This window comes from Motacilla alba, chromosome 1, assembly GCF_015832195.1.
Source record: "Motacilla alba alba isolate MOTALB_02 chromosome 1, Motacilla_alba_V1.0_pri, whole genome shotgun sequence".
NCBI lineage: Eukaryota > Metazoa > Chordata > Aves > Passeriformes > Motacillidae > Motacilla > Motacilla alba.
In genome coordinates, this window is record NC_052016.1 from 25,113,518 (window position 1) to 25,130,128 (window position 16,611).

The following is a 16,611-nucleotide window of genomic DNA, read 5'->3' on the forward strand; positions in this document are numbered from 1 at the left end:
TCAGCAGCAAAGAGTGGTGGCAGCCTGACAAGCTACCAGAAGGGCTTCATTCCCATTGTCCACAGATCAGCCTTCACCTTTCCTGTTCCTTCCTCCCAGGTGGCAAAATTCATCGGCTCACCACCCGGCTACGTGGGCCATGAAGAGGGTGGACAGCTCACCAAAAAGTTGAGGCAGTGCCCAAATGCTGTGGTACTCTTTGACGAGGTGGACAAAGCCCACCCTGATGTGCTCACCATCATGCTGCAGCTGTTTGATGAGGTAAATCCCCATTAGAGGTTAGAATCAACACAAGGGGCATGCAGAAGGTGACAGTGAGGGGTGAGAGGGATGACAGATGGAGGAGTTTGGGTTGGAAGGTATCTTAAAAGCACATCTAGTCCACCCCTCCTGCCATGGGCTGGGACACCTTCCACTAGACCAGGTTGCTCTAAGCCCCATCCAGCTTGGTCTTGAACACTTCCAGGGATGGGGCAGTCACAGCCTCTCTGGGCAACCTGTGCCAGGGCCTCACCACCCTCACAAGGAAGAATTTCTTTCCAATATCCCACCTAACCCTGCCCTCTTGCAGTTTGAAGCCATTCCCCCTTGTTCTGTCACTCCAGGCCCTTGTCCAAAGTCACTCTCCAGCTCTCTGGTTGATTTTGAAGGTCCCAGTCTGTCCTCAGAGGCCACCAAACTCCAGAGCAACATGCTGGAAGATTTTGAAGGTTTTTTTTGTTTTAAGGATTAATAACACCATTTTTCTTGCATAGATCATCACAGCAGCAGTTCAATGTGAAATCAATTCCTGTACCAGGCACTTGACAGGGCAATAACCCAAATGTTAATCTCAAGCACCCAACAAGGATTTGTGTCAGTGTGCTGGATCTCCGCTGTTGGAGATGGATTGAGGAAAGAAACAGCCTGGGGAGATGCTGCTTTTTTTCCTTATTTCCCTCTCTTTTTTATATTATTAATCAAGAGCACTGGTGCTTTGGAGGTTCCTGGATTGGTTTGAGGGGCTGAGGGTTGATGTCACTTCTGCAGTGGTGGTGCTGGGCAGCCCTGGCTTGCCAGGTGATCAGTCCCACAGGGATGAGGAGCTCTGCTACTCAGGTCACTCCGTTACAGCCATAACATGGTTATTTGTGGGCTCTGCCCTGCCCAAAACACAGCCACAGGCAGGGTTAGGGTCAGGGTTAGGGATAGAATTAGCATTAGTGCTGACCTGAGCCTGGGGCTTGTGTCAGACCTAAAACCATCACAGGGAGGTAGGCAGAGGGTCAAAGGCTGGGGAGTTACATATGGGCAGCCACACAGTCATGAAATCATTGAGGTTGGAAAAGCCCTCTGAGATCATCAAGTCTAACCCTTCCCTCAGCACTGCCAAACCCACCACTAAACTGCCACATCCACACGGCTTTTAAATATCTCCAGAGATGGGGACTCCAATACTGCCATGGGTAGACTGTGCCAAGGCTGGACAACACTTTCAGGGAAGAAATATTTCCTGATACCAAACCTATACCATCCCTGGTGCAACTTGAGGCCGTTTGTTCTTGTCCTGTCCCTTGTTACCTGGGAAGAGACCAAGACCCCCATCGCAGATCTAACTTCCTGTCAGGGAGCTGTAGAGAGCAAGAAGTGCCTCCTTCTCTCCAGGCTGAACAAGCACACGGACTGGCCCAACCCTCCTCCTGGCAAGGTATCTCCCAGCACTTCCATCAGTTTTGTTCTGGATGGGGCAGGCCTGGACCATGTGCAGGAGAAGTTCCTGCCGTTCATGGGGAGACAAGGACTTCTCCAACCTCATCCTTGCTCCTTTCTTCCTTCCACTTCAATCCTGGGGTATCCCTTCAAAATTAAATTCACTCTGGGGAAAAACAGGACCCATGTTCTTTTTCCTGATGTTTTGGCTATGTCCTCCAGCACCTGCTGACACGGCTGGTGTCATCTTGCTGTTGTTGCAGGGCAGGCTGACAGATGGAAAGGGGAAGACCATTGACTGCAAGGATGCCATCTTCATCATGACCTCCAATGTGGCCAGTGAGGAGATTGCACAGCACGCACTGCAGCTCCGGCAAGAGGCCATGGAGATGAGCAAGAAAAGGATTGCAGAAAACTTAGGTACTGGAGTTTCAATCTTCAAATTCCTAAAGAACCTCCCTCCCTCTTAATACAACTTTGACACCGGCTCAGCCATCCCTTGGCAGGGGGCACACCCAGACTCTTCAGTCCCCTCTCCACTGGTCCAACTGGTCCGCATGACTTGGGAATGCTCCTCTGCCAAGAAGTCAAGAAATCCCAGAAGGGTTTGGGTTGGACGGGACTTTAAAGACCATCCCATTCCGACCCCCTGCCATGGGCTGGGACACCTTCCACTGGACCAGGTTGCTCCAAGCCCCATCCAACCTGGCTTGAAACACTTCCAGGGAAGTGAGTACGGGATGAGAAAGGCTGAGAGGTTAGACAGAGCCTTAAAGATGCAGTCTTCCTCTGAAGGATACAATGTCAAATAATGAGGATTTCGGAGCATGTGAATTGAAACTGGATGATCTTTAAAGTCCCTCTCAATCCAAACTCTTATGTGATTCCATGATTCTCTTTATCAACTCACCGTTCTCTTTCTTTTGGGACCCTTACAAATGCCTCCTGCAAAAGACCGTGGCTGGTTCAGGTGCTCATATGAAAGAGGAAAAGTTTTGTTTCCTCTCAGTCCTTCCCAAAAGAACTGAGCTTAATGAATTTTACTTCCCTGTGGAATGGGAGCCCTGGCCTCATACATCAGGCTTCTGGAGAAAAATTTCACAAAATGTGAATTAGGTAATAAAAGGGGAAAGAGGAGAGCAAGGGCAGTCTCTGAGATTAAAAATTAACAACTTGATGTGCAGCGTCCAGTGCCTTTGCTGGTAACTCTGAGGATATACAGATGAATGGTGATGCTAGCATGATGCGGTGGTTTTCAGGGTAGTCAGAACTTGGTGAAGGGAAGGAGAGATCTTGACTCCATTTCAGAAGGCTGGTTTATTATATTATGATATATACTACATTCAAAAAGACTACACTAAAACTATACTACAAAAAACAGAGAGAAAGATTCATCAGAAGGCGAGACAGGAATAGAAAGGAATGAATAACAAAGTTCTGTGACTCCCAGAGAGTCTGAGAGCTGCTGCCCTCTTGATTGGCCACCAAGTAGAAACATCCCACATTGACCAATCGAGAAAGCACCTGCTGCATTCCACAGTAGCAGATAACAAATTGTTTACGCTTGAAGCTGAGGCCTTCTCAGCTTCTCAAGAGAAGAAAAGGGATTTTCATAAAATATCATAACTACACTAGCACTGTCCCTTTTAGGCAGTGTTTGTCACAACTTTAGCAGAGGAAAAGCCTGTTTCCATCAGGTGCTGCTGTGCCTGTGGATAACCAGAAAACCATGGACAGTGACTGCATCCCTTCTTTTCTCATCAGTTTTAAAAAAACTTACTTTGGGGTTTTTAAGATCCTTTTATGATCTTAATTGTCTGGATGCCACCTCTTTCTTAAGGTATCCTGCAGCCTGTGCCATCTCAGATACACTATATTCCTGCATCAGCTCCACAGGACCAGGAAAAAACACTGGATTTTGTCATCAAATCTGTTTTCCAGTTTCTTTCTCCTGGTCTCTTCCTTTTACTTTGGAGAAGTGGCTGTCGACACTGGCTTAATTCAGAATCTTTAAACCTCGATCAGGGTGGGTAAAGGACAAAACACACTGTCAGCTGAACCTTCCAGAATAACATTTGAAAATGCCAAACGTTTCCCTGCTCATTGAGGAGAGCATTGAATTTTAATTTCTGGGACAGCATAGCTGCAGCAGGAGATGAGCTGGGAAGGGCATTTGGGCACAGCAGCTGCCCTCAACTGGGTTTCAAAGAGCTCCTGCCCATTTTCTGAGCTCTCAGTGTGGAGATGCCATGGCAGGAAGTCATTAAAGTGCCATCCTTGGAGGGATTTAAAAGATACATGGATGTGGAACTTGGGAACATGGTTTAGTTGTGGGTTTGGCAGTGCTGGGGGAACACTTGGACTTAATGGTCTCAGAGGGTTTTTCCAACCCAAACTACCTGTCGAGTGGAGCCTGAGAACCCCTTCTGCCACTGCTGGTGAGGGGCAGCAGTCTTCATCAAGGCTGCAAAGCTGAGACAGGGTCCCAGCACCCAGCATGGGCCTGTGTCCCCTGCCCTGCCCTGGCTGCCCGGATGCAATCCAGAGCACAGGAATCTGTCTCCCTGTGAGCACCCTGGTGTTGAACAGCACATGGAGGCAAATGAGTGTGGAATGAGTGAAGCTACGGGAAGACCTGGGATGATGAAGACAAAGAGGAAGACAACACTGGGAGGAAGAAGGGTGATGCTGCAGCCAAGCATCCAGAGTGGCTGGGAGCCAGGATTTGAGAGCAGCCAGACCCTGGCTCCATCTGCAGTCAGCGGAGGGAAGTAGACTGCAGCCTGAGCAGTGCCGCAGGCACCCTGAGCATGAGTTTGGTGGTTGCTGGAGAGACCGTAGGCTCTTTCAGTTCTCACAGCCCCAGAGGGCCAGTGTGCTCAGTGTGCTCTCCATCGGCTGCTCTGGAGCCCTACTGGGCACTTCAGCTTCCCAAAACCTCTGGGAGCAACTCCTGTGGGCACAGAGCAGGGAGCAGAAGCAGAGCCAGGGCTCTTTGGCCATTCAAGGGAGCCACATCAGCATAGGATGTTCCCCTGGAGCACCACAGGACCCAGAACTGCTGTCCAAGTGCAGGGACACCATACTGCCAAAGCAAACTGCTGCCACATGTGGAGGTCCCAGGTCTGTCCTGCAGTACCCCCCAGACCCTTCCTTGCCCTCAGCTCCAGCTCATCCAGACAGAGATGAAGCCACTGTCCCACTGTCCCTACTGACATCCCCACTCCACCTCTCTTCCAGAGGATGTCCAGATGACCGACAAGATCACCATTTCCAAGCAGTTCAAGGAAAAGGTTATTCGCCCCATCTTGAAGGTATGGACAGTGTTTTCATGGCTCAAGTTTCAGGTGTCCTGAGCTTTGGTCCCAGACTCTTTCCCTGTGTTTCTCTACCAGCTGTGAGAGAAGGGATGTAACCCCACTAAAAATGGAGAGGTCAGAGCCCAGCTGAAGTAAATCACAGCTGCTTTACTCTTGGAGTGGAGCCACGGTGCATGGTGTGAAGGGGACTCAGGACAGGAAGTGCTGCAGTGTTGTCTGGGGGTCTCTGTTCTCCCAAGGTCAGGAAAACCTGACTGCAGTGACATCCCCATGATCTTCAATTTCTTCAAGATGTTTCTGATGCTGTCCAGCTCCATAGTGCGGGGTTGGATGCCTGTTAGGAGCGGTGGGAGGTGGGAACCAGGCGGTTCCCTGGGGAACTCCTTCTGCAATGCCACTCTCCCTGCTGTTCCCATCAGGGTCACCATCCCTCTCCCAGCTGACTTCCTCCCTTGTTTTTGCAGGCTCACTTCAGACGGGACGAATTCTTGGGGAGGATCAATGAAATTGTCTATTTTCTCCCTTTTTGCCACTCAGAGCTCATCCAGCTGGTCAACAAGGAGCTCAATTTTTGGGCCAAAAAGGTAAAAAAATATCAGTGGCTTTAGAGGAGACTTCTCAGAATAACTCTAGAAGAAATCACTTCTGGAGCATCTGCCCTGGGGTAAAGATACACAATGATGTGTTTCTTTACCATCATCATACAAGCTGTTGAACTCGGGGTGCTGGGGAGAGTTGGGACCTCTGGGAGCAGCAGTGATAGTTCCTCTTGGACTGCAGCAGGGATGAGCTCCAGGCTGCCTTCATTGATGTCATTTGTCTAATTGGTCTTTACACATGTGAGCTTTCTGTGGGCTAAATGGGATTTTGGGGGTCCTTTGTTGTGGAAGAACTGGCCTGGTAGAGCTCAGCCCTTCTCAGCACCCCAGTGCAGCATCCTCGTCGCTCAAGGAGAAGAGTGCCAGGCTTGCTGGGGAACATCCATAATTCTTCTTTGTTTTCCTCCCCTCCGCCCTGGCAGGCCAAGGCAAGGCACAACATCACACTGCTTTGGGACAGGGAGGTCATGGACGTGCTGGCTGATGGCTACAACCTTCACTATGGTGCCCGCTCCATCAAACACGAGGTGAAGACAAGAGGGAAGTTGGGATGAAGTTCGTGTTGTCACCTCCAGCCCCACTGCCCAGGGAGAGCCAGAACTGGAAAGGCATCAAAAGAGAAATGGAGTCATGGAGCAAATCCAGAGGATGTCATGTTGATGCTCTGAGGGCTGTAGCTGCTCTGCTCTGGAGACAGGCTGGGAGAGCTGGGGGTGTTCACACTGAACAAGAGAAGGCTCTGTGGAGACTTTAGAGACCCTTCCAGTGCCTAAAAGGGCTCCAAGACAGCTGGAGAGGGACTTCAGACAAGGGCCTGGAGTAATAAGTTAAGGGAGAATGGCTTCAAACTGCAAGAGGGCAGGGTTAGATGGGATATTGGGAAGAAATTCTTTCCTGTCAGAGTGGTAGGGCTCTGATACAGGTTGCCCAGAGAGGCTGTGGCAGCCTCATCCCTGAAGTGTTCAAGGCCAGGTTGGACATGGCTTGGAGCAACCTGATCTAGTGGAAGGTGCTCCTGCTCACAGCAGGGGGATGGAAATGTTAACAAACTTTAAAAAGTCCTTTTCAACCCAAAACCTTCCATGATTTCATGACTGTGTGGGTCTGACTGTCCTCATCTCTGGGGACATGTCTGTGGTCTTGTGGAGGAAGTGGCACACCCACACTCCAGAGACTGGGAATAAGTGGGATGAAGAAATGGTTGCATGATTTTGCACTACCTGAGGGTGGGGAGGAACTGGCCATCTCCATAGGAGACTCCACAGGGTTTTCCTGACAGAATCTGGTCTGTCCCTCAGGTGGAGCGGCGCGTGGTGAACCAGCTGGCAGCTGCCTACGAGCAGGACCTGCTGCCACAGGGCTGCACCCTCAGGATCATCGTGGAGGACTCCGACAAGCAGCTGCTGAAAACCACAGAGGGGTCTTCCTCCAGCACAGAAAAATCTAAGGTGCCGACCCTGCGGCTGGAGATTGTAGAGAAGGACCGCAAGGCCCGAAAACTGGAGATCCAGGCACCACTGAACCCCAAAAACATCACTTACTTCTTGTAGGCAGCACTGGGCGCTCACAGTGACAATAAAACACCCCAAGAGTTGGAGTGAGCAGTGTCAGAGAGGGCAGAGCCACAGCCCTGCCACCCTGGGCATGGACACAGGCACGGACACAGATACGGGCAGGAGCTGCCCTGGGATGGGCACGAAGGGTTCTGGGGGTGCAGCTGCGTGTGACAAGGTGCCCTAGTGCCATTCAGGGATGGGGTAGTGGATGGTCCTGGGGTTTCACAGGGTGTTGGGAGTTTTTTGAGGAAGGGGGAAGCAAATTGTGGACCATGTGGGAGCCGGGATGAATTTGTCATTCCCATGGGAGGGGGCTTGCTGGGTCAGCTGGGCTGCCAAGGTGAGGAATGGGAAGTGAGTGAGAGTGTAAAAGCCACCAGGCACTTGTTCTGTACTGTCCCCGTTTCTCTATGGCAATAAACATGCTATGCGCATCCAATCCTTTGTGTCCCCAGAAGGAGCAGTTGTTGAGATCACCACCCTCATCCCAGGGCACTCCTGGGTCTCCAGCTCACCACCAAGAGCCAGGAATGTCATCAAGAGTGAGGAATACCACAGGGAGCTGGGACCCACTGTCTCATCTCCCCAGCCCAGCCAGGCGACATCCTGGTGCAAACCCCTTGCTGAATCTTTTTCTCATGACCTTCTTCCAGGAAATTTTTAATATCTCAAGTGGAACTGAGCTGTCCAAGCTGTCCCCATGGGGACACAGAGGCTGTGCTCCCCCCCATGGGGGCTCCTTCAGGAAGCTGCTCATGGTGGAATAGGAGACATGGTCACTACTGGGGTCACCCCATACAGGGTTTCAAAGGTAGAACATGAAATACATACAGAAATTGAACCCTCCCAGGATTAGTGAGCCCCAAGTCACTGTCCCTTGGGATGCAGATGGGATCCCCATCCCACTGTTACCCCCTACCCTGATGTCCCCAGGAGGGTTTGGTTCTGGTACTGGTTCCTGTCTTCCAGGGATGCAAGGAGGGTTGGTGGGGGATTCCTTGAACCCCCTTCCTATCCCAGTAGCTTTCTTCCTGGCTTAATGCCAGGGGCTGGAGCAGGATCACATCCCTGGAGGGTTAAGGTCAGATTCAGTTCCACAGGTGCACATAGGTGTGCAGTGAGGTCTGCACGTGTGTGCATGTGTGTTGGAAGCACAAAGGTGTAACGTGTGTGTGCATGGGTGTGCAGCTCTGAGCACAGCTGCTCACTGCGGTGTGCCCTCAGCTGTGTGCTCAGGTGCCCACGAGGGCACAGGTGTGCCCTGCCGTGCTGTGCTGGGTCACGTCGTGTCACACCGTGCTGTGCCATCACACTGTGCCATGCCATATTGTGCCATGTCATGCTGTGCCAGGTCACACTATGTCTTGCCAAGTCACATCATCCTATACTGTTACACACTGCACCATCCTCTACCATGCCACATCCCACCATGCCAAGCTGTGCCAACCCCATGGATCATAGCCCCACAGGCAGGAGCCAGGGCCACATGGGCCTTCCACAACCCTTTGAGGTGTTTTTCTTGGTGCCAATACAGGTAAATGGGCTTCCACTGCCAGAAAGAGTGCTGGGAACATGGGATCTGGAAGAAGAATCCTCTTTGGCTGTGCCAGACACATTCAGTTCCCCACATCTGAACCTCATGCTGGCACCCAATCCAGTCAGGGCACAAGGTGCCACCAGCATGAGGGCTCAGGACACACTGGAGCACCCCAGCTTTGTCCCCAGGAACAATGTGGCAGTGAACAGAGGCCTCCAGCACCGTTGGGAGCAGCTGCGGGGCTGAGGGACCCACCAGGAGCTCCTGACACGTAATCTGGGGGACTCCATGGGACGATAAAGGCTGGACAGTGTGGGAGATATGGTAATGATGAGGTGGGTGCTGTCATCCCAACCAAGCTGGGGATGGAGCTGGGGGAGTTTGGGGTGTGATCAGAGGGGATCTTGTAGAGGGGTCCCATCAGAGAGGGTCCCATTGGCATGGGGTCCATTGGAGGAGTTCCATCAGAGGGGGTCCACCCATCAGAGGGGTCCCATTCAAGGAGTCTCATTGGAAGGAGTCCCCCATCAGGACAGTCCCTTTGGAGCTGTTCTGTCATAAGGGATCCCATTGGAGAGGGTCCCATCAGTCCCCCCAGGCAGCTCTGGAGGGACCCTGACCCACCCGGGCACACGTCCAAGCCTACAGGCAGCTCCCAGCACTCAATGGGATGGAGTGATGGGGGTCCCTGTCCCCATCTCCACCACTGTGCTCAGCCCTCCCCGTTGCCAATGCTGCCAGTTTCGGGAGCAGGGAGCGTCAACGTTTACCCATCTCCCCCACATCCAGCAGCACCGGGGACAGCTGGGCCACTGCCAGCACCCATCTCCCTGCATCCACCACAGTCCGCAGGGATCACCCACATCCACATCCCACGGGAGCCGCGGGGATACGGGTCAGCTCCCTGGCTCTACCCCCAGCTGCGCCCCATCCCACTCCCCTCCATGTTCCACTCCCTCTGCTCTCCCCCTACATCTCCCTCCTCCTCCTCGCCCTCCCGGCTCTGCCCGTCTCTGGGTAGCACCAGCAGCTCCTTGCGTGGCAGATTGCTGCCTAATTAGTTTAGAGGGAAAACTTAATTGAATTAACTTTTCACAGCTCCAGCAGCCCGACAGTGGGGCCTCGCTCCGCGCCAGCCCCACGCCCTGATCGAATTAACTTGTTTAGCAACCTGCCCGCTTCGGCCGCGCAGCTGGGGTGGGCGGGGGGGCACCACCGGCACCCACCGGGGGCCAGGGGGCTCGGGCGGGGGAGCGGAGACAGAGATGACCGGCCGGGGGAAGTGGGGGCTGTTCCCAGGGATCGGAGTCCAGGAGGGAGCAGGACCCTTTGTGGCTTGAGATGTGGGGCAGAATGCAGGACGGGCAGGGGGCAGGGCCAAGAGACAGGGCGGGAGATGGGGCAAAACGTGGGGCAGGACACAAGACCAGATACGGGGCAAAACACAGGGCAAGACAGAGGGCAGGATACACGGCAGGAAATGGGGAAGGACATGGGCTAGGACAGGAGATGGGACAAGAATATAGGGGAGAAGGTGGGACAGGATGCGGGGCTGGATACAGGGCAGGACATGGGCCAGGACAGATTCGAACCGATCCCACGGGACCCAGCCAGAGTCCGTTCTTCCCCCACCACCCCCGCTCCCCTGGGGGACCCAAAGCCCTTCATTGGGCACAATTAGACTTTTAAATCCTCTTTAGTGAAAGTGTTTGTCTTGAAAATGTCCCAAATCCCGCCAAATCCTCCCGCATTCCCCCTCCCCACATGCCCCTCTGGTGCCGCTGAAAGGGGCGAAAGCCTTTGCCTTGGTCCCTGCAGGGGGTGGGGGGATGGGGCGCTTTGAAATTCATCCGGGCTGAAAGCTGGGGAGGGGGATTGCAAAGGCCAGAGACCCCCGAGGAGAGAGGGGTGGGACTGAGTACCCCTCCAAAGCTGCCTGCTGCCCCCCTGCACCCAGGGACGGCGGAGGGCACCCAGGGATAGGGTGTGGTGGCGTTGTTTGCCCTCCAGCCCCTGGGATGCTCAGCCCCAAAAGCATGGCATGGCATGGCATGGCATGGCATGGCATGGCATGGCATGGCGACAAGGAGGGAGATGGGGATCAGGATGGGATAAGGATAGGGGCAGGGACAGGACCGAGGACCGGGATGGGATGGGATGGGATGGGATGGGATGGGATGGGATGGGATGGGATGCCGTGGGGTGAGAATGGGGATAGGATGGCGATGGCGTTGGGGGACAGGGATGATACAGAAGGATGGGGACACGGCGGGAAGGTCTGAGCGCTGGTCCCAGAGCAGGCCCGCCGAGCGCTGCTCCGGGGGGTGCCCAGGGGCCGCTGTCCCCCATCCCCAGCCCCGAAGTAGCGGCTGCCGGAATCGGTCCGAGGTGGGGGGGTGCGTGCGCCCACGAAGGGTTAAGGGGGGCGGGGGGCTGAGGGGAGGGGGGTGTCGGCTCCGCCCGCTCCCGCCGTCCCCGGGAGATATTGTCATGCAAAAGCCCCCGGCGAGCGCAGCCTTTGTCCGCGCTCCCCCCGCCGGTATATTAACGGGCCGGGGCGGCGGCGGTGGCGGGGGCGGGCGGGGGCCCGGCGGGCAGGAGGCGGCGGGGACGGGCGGGCGGCAGCCGGGGCCGCACCGGGCTCGCCATGGACTACTCCTACCTCAACTCCTACGAGTCCTGCGTGGCCGCCATGGAGGCGAGCTACGAGTTCAGCCCCTGCAGCCAGGCGGGCTCCTTCCAGTACAGCCCCATGCGGGGGGGCTTCGGGCCTGCGCCCGCCTGCGCCCCCCTCGCCTCCGCCAGCTGCGCCCTGGGTGCCCTTCGCGACCACCAGCCCTCGCCCTACTCGGCAGGTAAGGGAGAGGGACCCCCTACCCGCCGGGAGCCGCCGGGGGCAGCCCCTGGACGGGCATGAGGGAGCGGGCGCGCCGTCGGGGCTGGCCGGGATCGGAACCGGCGGGGTACCGGGGCCACCGGGGCTCGGGACCGGCGGCTGCCAGTGATGTCAGGGCTCGGTGCCATCGGTTGCCGCAGCCGTCGGTCTCCTGTACCGTCAGTGTTCGATGCCGTCGGTGCCCGGTACTGTGGGTTCCCGGAGCCGCCGCTGCCCTGTACTGTCAGAACTCGATGCCGACGGTGCCCGTTACTGCCGGTTCCCGGTAGCGCCGGTGACCGATGCCTCCAATTCCCGGTATCGTTGTTGTCCAGTACCGTCAATGCTCGGTGCTGTCGGCGCCGATACCATCGGTTCCCGGTGCCGACAGTGCCCGTCATTGCCCGTTCCCCGTGCCGCTCGTGCCCGGCATTGTCAGGATTCGTAACCGTCGGTTCCAGGCACCGTTGGCGACCGATGTCATCGGTTCCCAGTGACCCCAGTGCCCAACACCGTTAGTGCTCGATGCCGCCGGTTCCGGGAACTGTCTGTTCCCGGTGCCGCCAGTGCCCTTTCCTGCAAGTTCCCGGTACTGTCGGTTCTCGGTACCGCCAGTGCACGCTGCCACTAGTGCCCGGTGCTGCCCGTTCCCGCTGCCGCCGGTGCTCGGCATTTCGTTCTCGATGCCGTCGGTAACGGCTGCTGTCGGTCCTCGGTGCCGTCAGTTCCCCATGACATCGATTCCCGGTGCTATGGATTCCTGGCACTATTGGTGCTGGGTCCCACCGGTTCCCGGGGCTGCCGGTGCTCGAAGCTGCTCAGGCTGGTCCTGCCTGGCTCGGTCCCTGCCGCCCCCCGTCCCGCGTCTCCCCGCTCGCCTCCGCCGGTGGGGATGAACCCTCCCAAGCACGTCGGCGGATCCCCGGGGATCCCTGGAGCTGTGGCGGCCCCAGAACGGGGCTGGGGAAGGTCCTCGCCGCTGGAAACCCACTCCCCGCTCCGCATTCGTTGCAACCGCGGAGGCGCTGCATGTGGTTGCGCCGACAACGAAGGAGCTGCCGATTGGCACCGGGGCACCGCATTGCCCCCCGGCCCTGCTCCTGCCCCGAGGCCCCGCGTCCCGCCGAACGAACGAACGAACGAACGGGGCCGGGGGCGCAGCGGGGGGCAGTGATCCAGCCCTGCCCTCGTCCTTCCCGCGCTGCCCGCGGCGTCCTGCCTGGTTCATCCTGCCCGGTTCATCGTGCCCGGTCCATGTCCTGATTCATCTTGCCCGGTCCACCCCTTCTTGGTTCATCCCAGCCCATTTTGTCCTTCCTGGTTCATCTGTCCTTTGCCGATTCCTCTGCCCAGTGCATCCCCCTGCCCGTTCATGTATTCCCCGTCTATTTCTTCCTACGCGATCCTTGCCCAATCTTTCCCTGCCCTTTCTTTCCCTTCCCGGCTCACCCCTACCCAGTTCATCCTTCCCGGTTCACTTAACCCTGGCCAGTGTTCCCTGCCCGGTCCATCCCTGCCCGATCCATCCCTGCTCGATCCATCCTTGTCCAATCCGTCCCTGCCTAGTGTCTCATGCCTGGTGCATCCCTTCTCACTCCATCCCTTCCTGGTCCATCCCTGCCTGATGCCCCCTGCCCGGGTGTCCCCCCAGTGCCCACCACAGCCCTCCCAGTGTACCGGCTATATTGACTCCCCGTTTCCCTCCCAGTTCCCTACAAATTCTTCTCGGACCCTTCGGGGATCAACGAGAAGAGGAAGCAGCGGCGGATCCGGACAACATTCACCAGCTCCCAGCTGAAGGAGCTGGAGAGGGTCTTTGCCGAGACTCACTACCCCGACATCTACACCCGCGAGGAGCTGGCCCTCAAGATCGACCTCACCGAGGCACGGGTGCAGGTCAGCTCCGGGGAGGGAGGAGGGGGCTGGGAAGCTGCAGATGGGGGTGGAATGCTCTAATCCCGCTGGAGCAGGGACCCTGGCCGTGGGACGCTGCTGCTCTGCTCCCTGCATTGGCAGGGGCGGCAGGAAGGGACTCGGCCTTGGTGCTGCCTCAGTCGGGGGACACACTGTGGTCGCAGCCTTGCTCTGCTGGGAGCTCGGGGGGGACAGCCTGACTCCCAGCAGAGTGTGGGCATTGGTTCATGCCACAGCACCATCTCTGTCATTAATTATTTAATCCAGTCCCAAACACCTTGAGGTTGGTGAGAGTCCAAAAAGGACAGAGAGTGGCCCTTTGTGGACGCAGGTGTCCCCTGTGTCAGTGCAGATTTCTCCTGGGGGAGTCAGGACAGACACAGACCCCCCGTGTGATCCTCCTTTGTGAGGGCAGACACCCTGTGTCAATGCAAAACCTTCTTTGTGGGGTCCTTCTGTGTGGGATCACCCCTGTGTCAGTGAATACCCCCCTTTGTGGCTTCATACCCCCCTCGGTGAGTGCAGACACCCCCTTTGTGAGAACATCTGTCCCCTTAGGAATGTAGGGAGCCGTTGGAGTGGGGGTCCTGGCCCCCTCCTTCCCAGGGGGATGGCGAGTGAAGTGTGGACCCCAGTGTTGGCTCCATGGGGAGCAGGGGGTGTAGGCTGTGGGGTGGGCTCTGGACGCACCAGGTGCAGCTGTGGGTGCAGTGTGATGATGTCCCCTCCCCATTTCCCTCCCCTGCCAACACCGGAGCACACGCCAGCGCCTGGCGTCAACCTCACAAATCTACATTGTTGTGAATACGTGGATCCCTCTGGCGATGCGGAAGACGTTTTCCCCGAGGGAATGGAGGGTTGTGAAGCCCACCCCGGAGCCTGGGATGGCTGCCTGCACCCACAGGCTCCCCGAAGCCCCAGGGACCGTGGCAAGGGGTGCTCCCACCCTCTCCATCTCCTCCAGGTGTGGTTCCAGAACCGTCGAGCCAAATTCCGCAAGCAGGAGCGCGCGGCCAATGCCAAGGGTGCCGGTGGCACCGGCAGCACCGGGAAGAAGTCGGAGCCACGCTCCTCCTCAGAAGACGACGAATCCAAGGAATCCAACTGCAGCCCGACTCCAGACAGCACGGCGTCCCTGCCCGCTGCTGCCATCGGCAGCCCCGGCGGCAGCCTGAGCCCCAGCCCCGGCGCGGGGGCACCCCTGGGACCCGGCCATGCCCCCCAGCCCCTCAAGGCACCCCTCTGGGCAGGGGTGGGGGGTGGCAGCGGTGCCCCCAACACGGCCGAGCTGCTGAAGGCCTGGCAGCCCACCGAGGCTGTGCCGGGACCCTTCTCCGGTGTCCTCTCCTCCTTCCATCGGAAACCAAACGGCATCAAGACAAACCTCTTCTGATCGCTGAATCACCGGATCCGGCTGCCCCCCAAACCCCCCTCCGCCCCCGCCCTGCACCCTCCACCCACCGCCCCCACCACGGACCCGGCCACGATGCTTCAGCAAACGGGGAGAGGGAGCAGGGACCGCCCCCTGCCACCTCCCGGACCCTGCGCTGATGGGACGGACCCGGAGTGGGGCAGCTCCCACCGACACCCGTGGGTGCTGTGGGACCGTGAGGGTGCAAGGCGGGGGACACCACCCCCACGCTCAGCCAGCGTGCCCCTGGCAGAGCCTTTGGGTCTGGGGGCTCCCGGTGCACTCCAGGGGTGGGGACAGATGTGGGGCTCCCCACAGCACTGTGGGTGCTCCAGCATCGCCCCAGGAGACGCCCCCCTCAATGGTCTGTGCCGCTGGGCTGGGGGCGAGGAAGCACTTTATGGGGGCGCCTCTGGGGTCCACGGGGTGGGCAGTGCCGGGGAGTCCGGTATGGAGACGCCCCTTCGTGTGGGGAGGAGTTGATTTCACCCAGATCCTGCCTGCTGACATGGATTCCCCCCCAGCAGCGCCCTGGCAGGAAGAAGACACCCACCCGCCACCCCCGAAGACTGTGGGGAGTAGATGCAGGGCTGGGAGGTACAGCACTCGCCTGCATCGCTGCAGGCGCTGCCAACGGGGACAGGGCGCCAGAACTGCTGCGGGTGAGGCGGCCCCTCGAGGCGGGTGTTGTGGGATGGACCCCTGGCGCAGCCAGTGGGATGTCTCGGAGCAGCCAAGACCCCTTGCCAGCAGCAGGCTGGGTGCTCCCACTGACACTGGCTCGGGTGCGGCTGGGACCCCCCGCACAACCCTGTGAGCTCCCAAAGGGTTCCCGAAGCGGGGGGTGCTGCCGGTGGGCCCCTCGTGCCCAGCCACCCACGACACCAGCGCTGCTGTGCTGGTGGGCTTCACGGCATGGCGAGGATGCTGGCTGCCCATCCATGGATCCCTGTTCCCCCTGTATCCCTCCCAGCTCCCCCGAGGTGGGTTCCCCACTTTTCTTTCATTATTTGTTTTTTTAACCATTCTGTAATTTATTACCCACGTTTGCAAATGCCACTAATCCAAATTAAACTTAATTTATTGACACTGCTGCTGGCCCTCAGCCCTTGTTGCACCCCACCCTCACCAAAGGTTGCAGGGGTGGGCGGGCTGCATAGTCCCCTTCCCTGACCCCCCTGAAACCCACCAGAACCCCCAAGGTGATGCCACAGACCCCCAGCACCTTAGGGATTATTTAGGGTGCCCCCCACTCAAAGACCCCAAGCAGCTGTAGGAAGCTGAAGGGGAACCCCATGGGAAGCCCCCTCAAGGGGGGGGAGGAGAGGGGTGCCCCACACAGCCCCCCTGGCCTCTAGGGGCCCTTTGGGGGGTGATGATGAAGAGGGTCTTGGGGGCATTGGGATGGTGACAAGGAGCATGGCAGGCTATTGGGGATGTGGTCTGAGGTACCCAAGATGGGCAAGAAGGGGACAAGGGACCTGGTCCCCACCTTGCTGGGACCAGTACAGCCAGCTTGGAGGGGTGACAGCTTATACTGGGACCCAGTTCTTTCCCCTGGGTTCCCCATCTTGCCCCCCTCCCCAGACCCTTCCCCGCCTCGCCACGTTGAGAGCTCCACCACACCCATTGCATGAACATGATAAAAATCACTCCAGATTTACCAAACACCTCCAAACACAGGAGCCAGGGGTTTAGTGGGGGGAAGTT

General features: G+C 57.5%; 2 protein-coding genes across 4 annotated transcripts in view; both read left to right on the plus strand.

The window, feature by feature from the left end:
- Positions 1–7,603, plus strand: part of CLPB (caseinolytic mitochondrial matrix peptidase chaperone subunit B) — a 74,676-nt gene extending 67,073 nt beyond the window's left edge. For 2 of the 3 annotated variants that reach the window (XM_038128491.1, XM_038128482.1), the window contains 6 exons: positions 100–261; positions 1,953–2,109; positions 4,930–5,003; positions 5,474–5,593; positions 6,031–6,135; positions 6,907–7,603. In XM_038128491.1, coding sequence (XP_037984419.1) covers positions 100–261; positions 1,953–2,109; positions 4,930–5,003; positions 5,474–5,593; positions 6,031–6,135; positions 6,907–7,158 — 870 coding nt within the window. In that variant the 3' untranslated portion in view covers positions 7,159–7,603. The remainder of the gene's footprint in view (positions 1–99; positions 262–1,952; positions 2,110–4,929; positions 5,004–5,473; positions 5,594–6,030; positions 6,136–6,906) is intronic. The other variant, XM_038128499.1, reaches the window with a different exon arrangement.
- A 3,533-nt stretch (positions 7,604–11,136) lies between these two features.
- PHOX2A (paired like homeobox 2A) lies at positions 11,137–16,605 on the plus strand. Its single transcript, XM_038138929.1, has 3 exons — positions 11,137–11,556; positions 13,285–13,472; positions 14,455–16,605. Exons 1-3 carry the CDS (start codon positions 11,349–11,351, stop codon positions 14,881–14,883), a joined length of 825 nt encoding a protein of 274 aa, XP_037994857.1. The 5' UTR covers positions 11,137–11,348; the 3' UTR covers positions 14,884–16,605.
- Positions 16,606–16,611: the final 6 nt, after the last annotated feature.

Bases quoted from the DNA above. Each gene is read 5' to 3' on its own strand.
- PHOX2A (XM_038138929.1), top strand. From the start codon at position 11,349: ATGGACTACTCCTACCTCAACTCCTACGAGTCCTGCGTGGCCGCCATG. The intron at 11,557-13,284 runs GTAAGGGAGAGG...TTTCCCTCCCAG, and splicing joins GCCCTCGCCCTACTCGGCAG to TTCCCTACAAATTCTTCTCG. The intron at 13,473-14,454 runs GTCAGCTCCGGG...CATCTCCTCCAG, and splicing joins TCACCGAGGCACGGGTGCAG to GTGTGGTTCCAGAACCGTCG.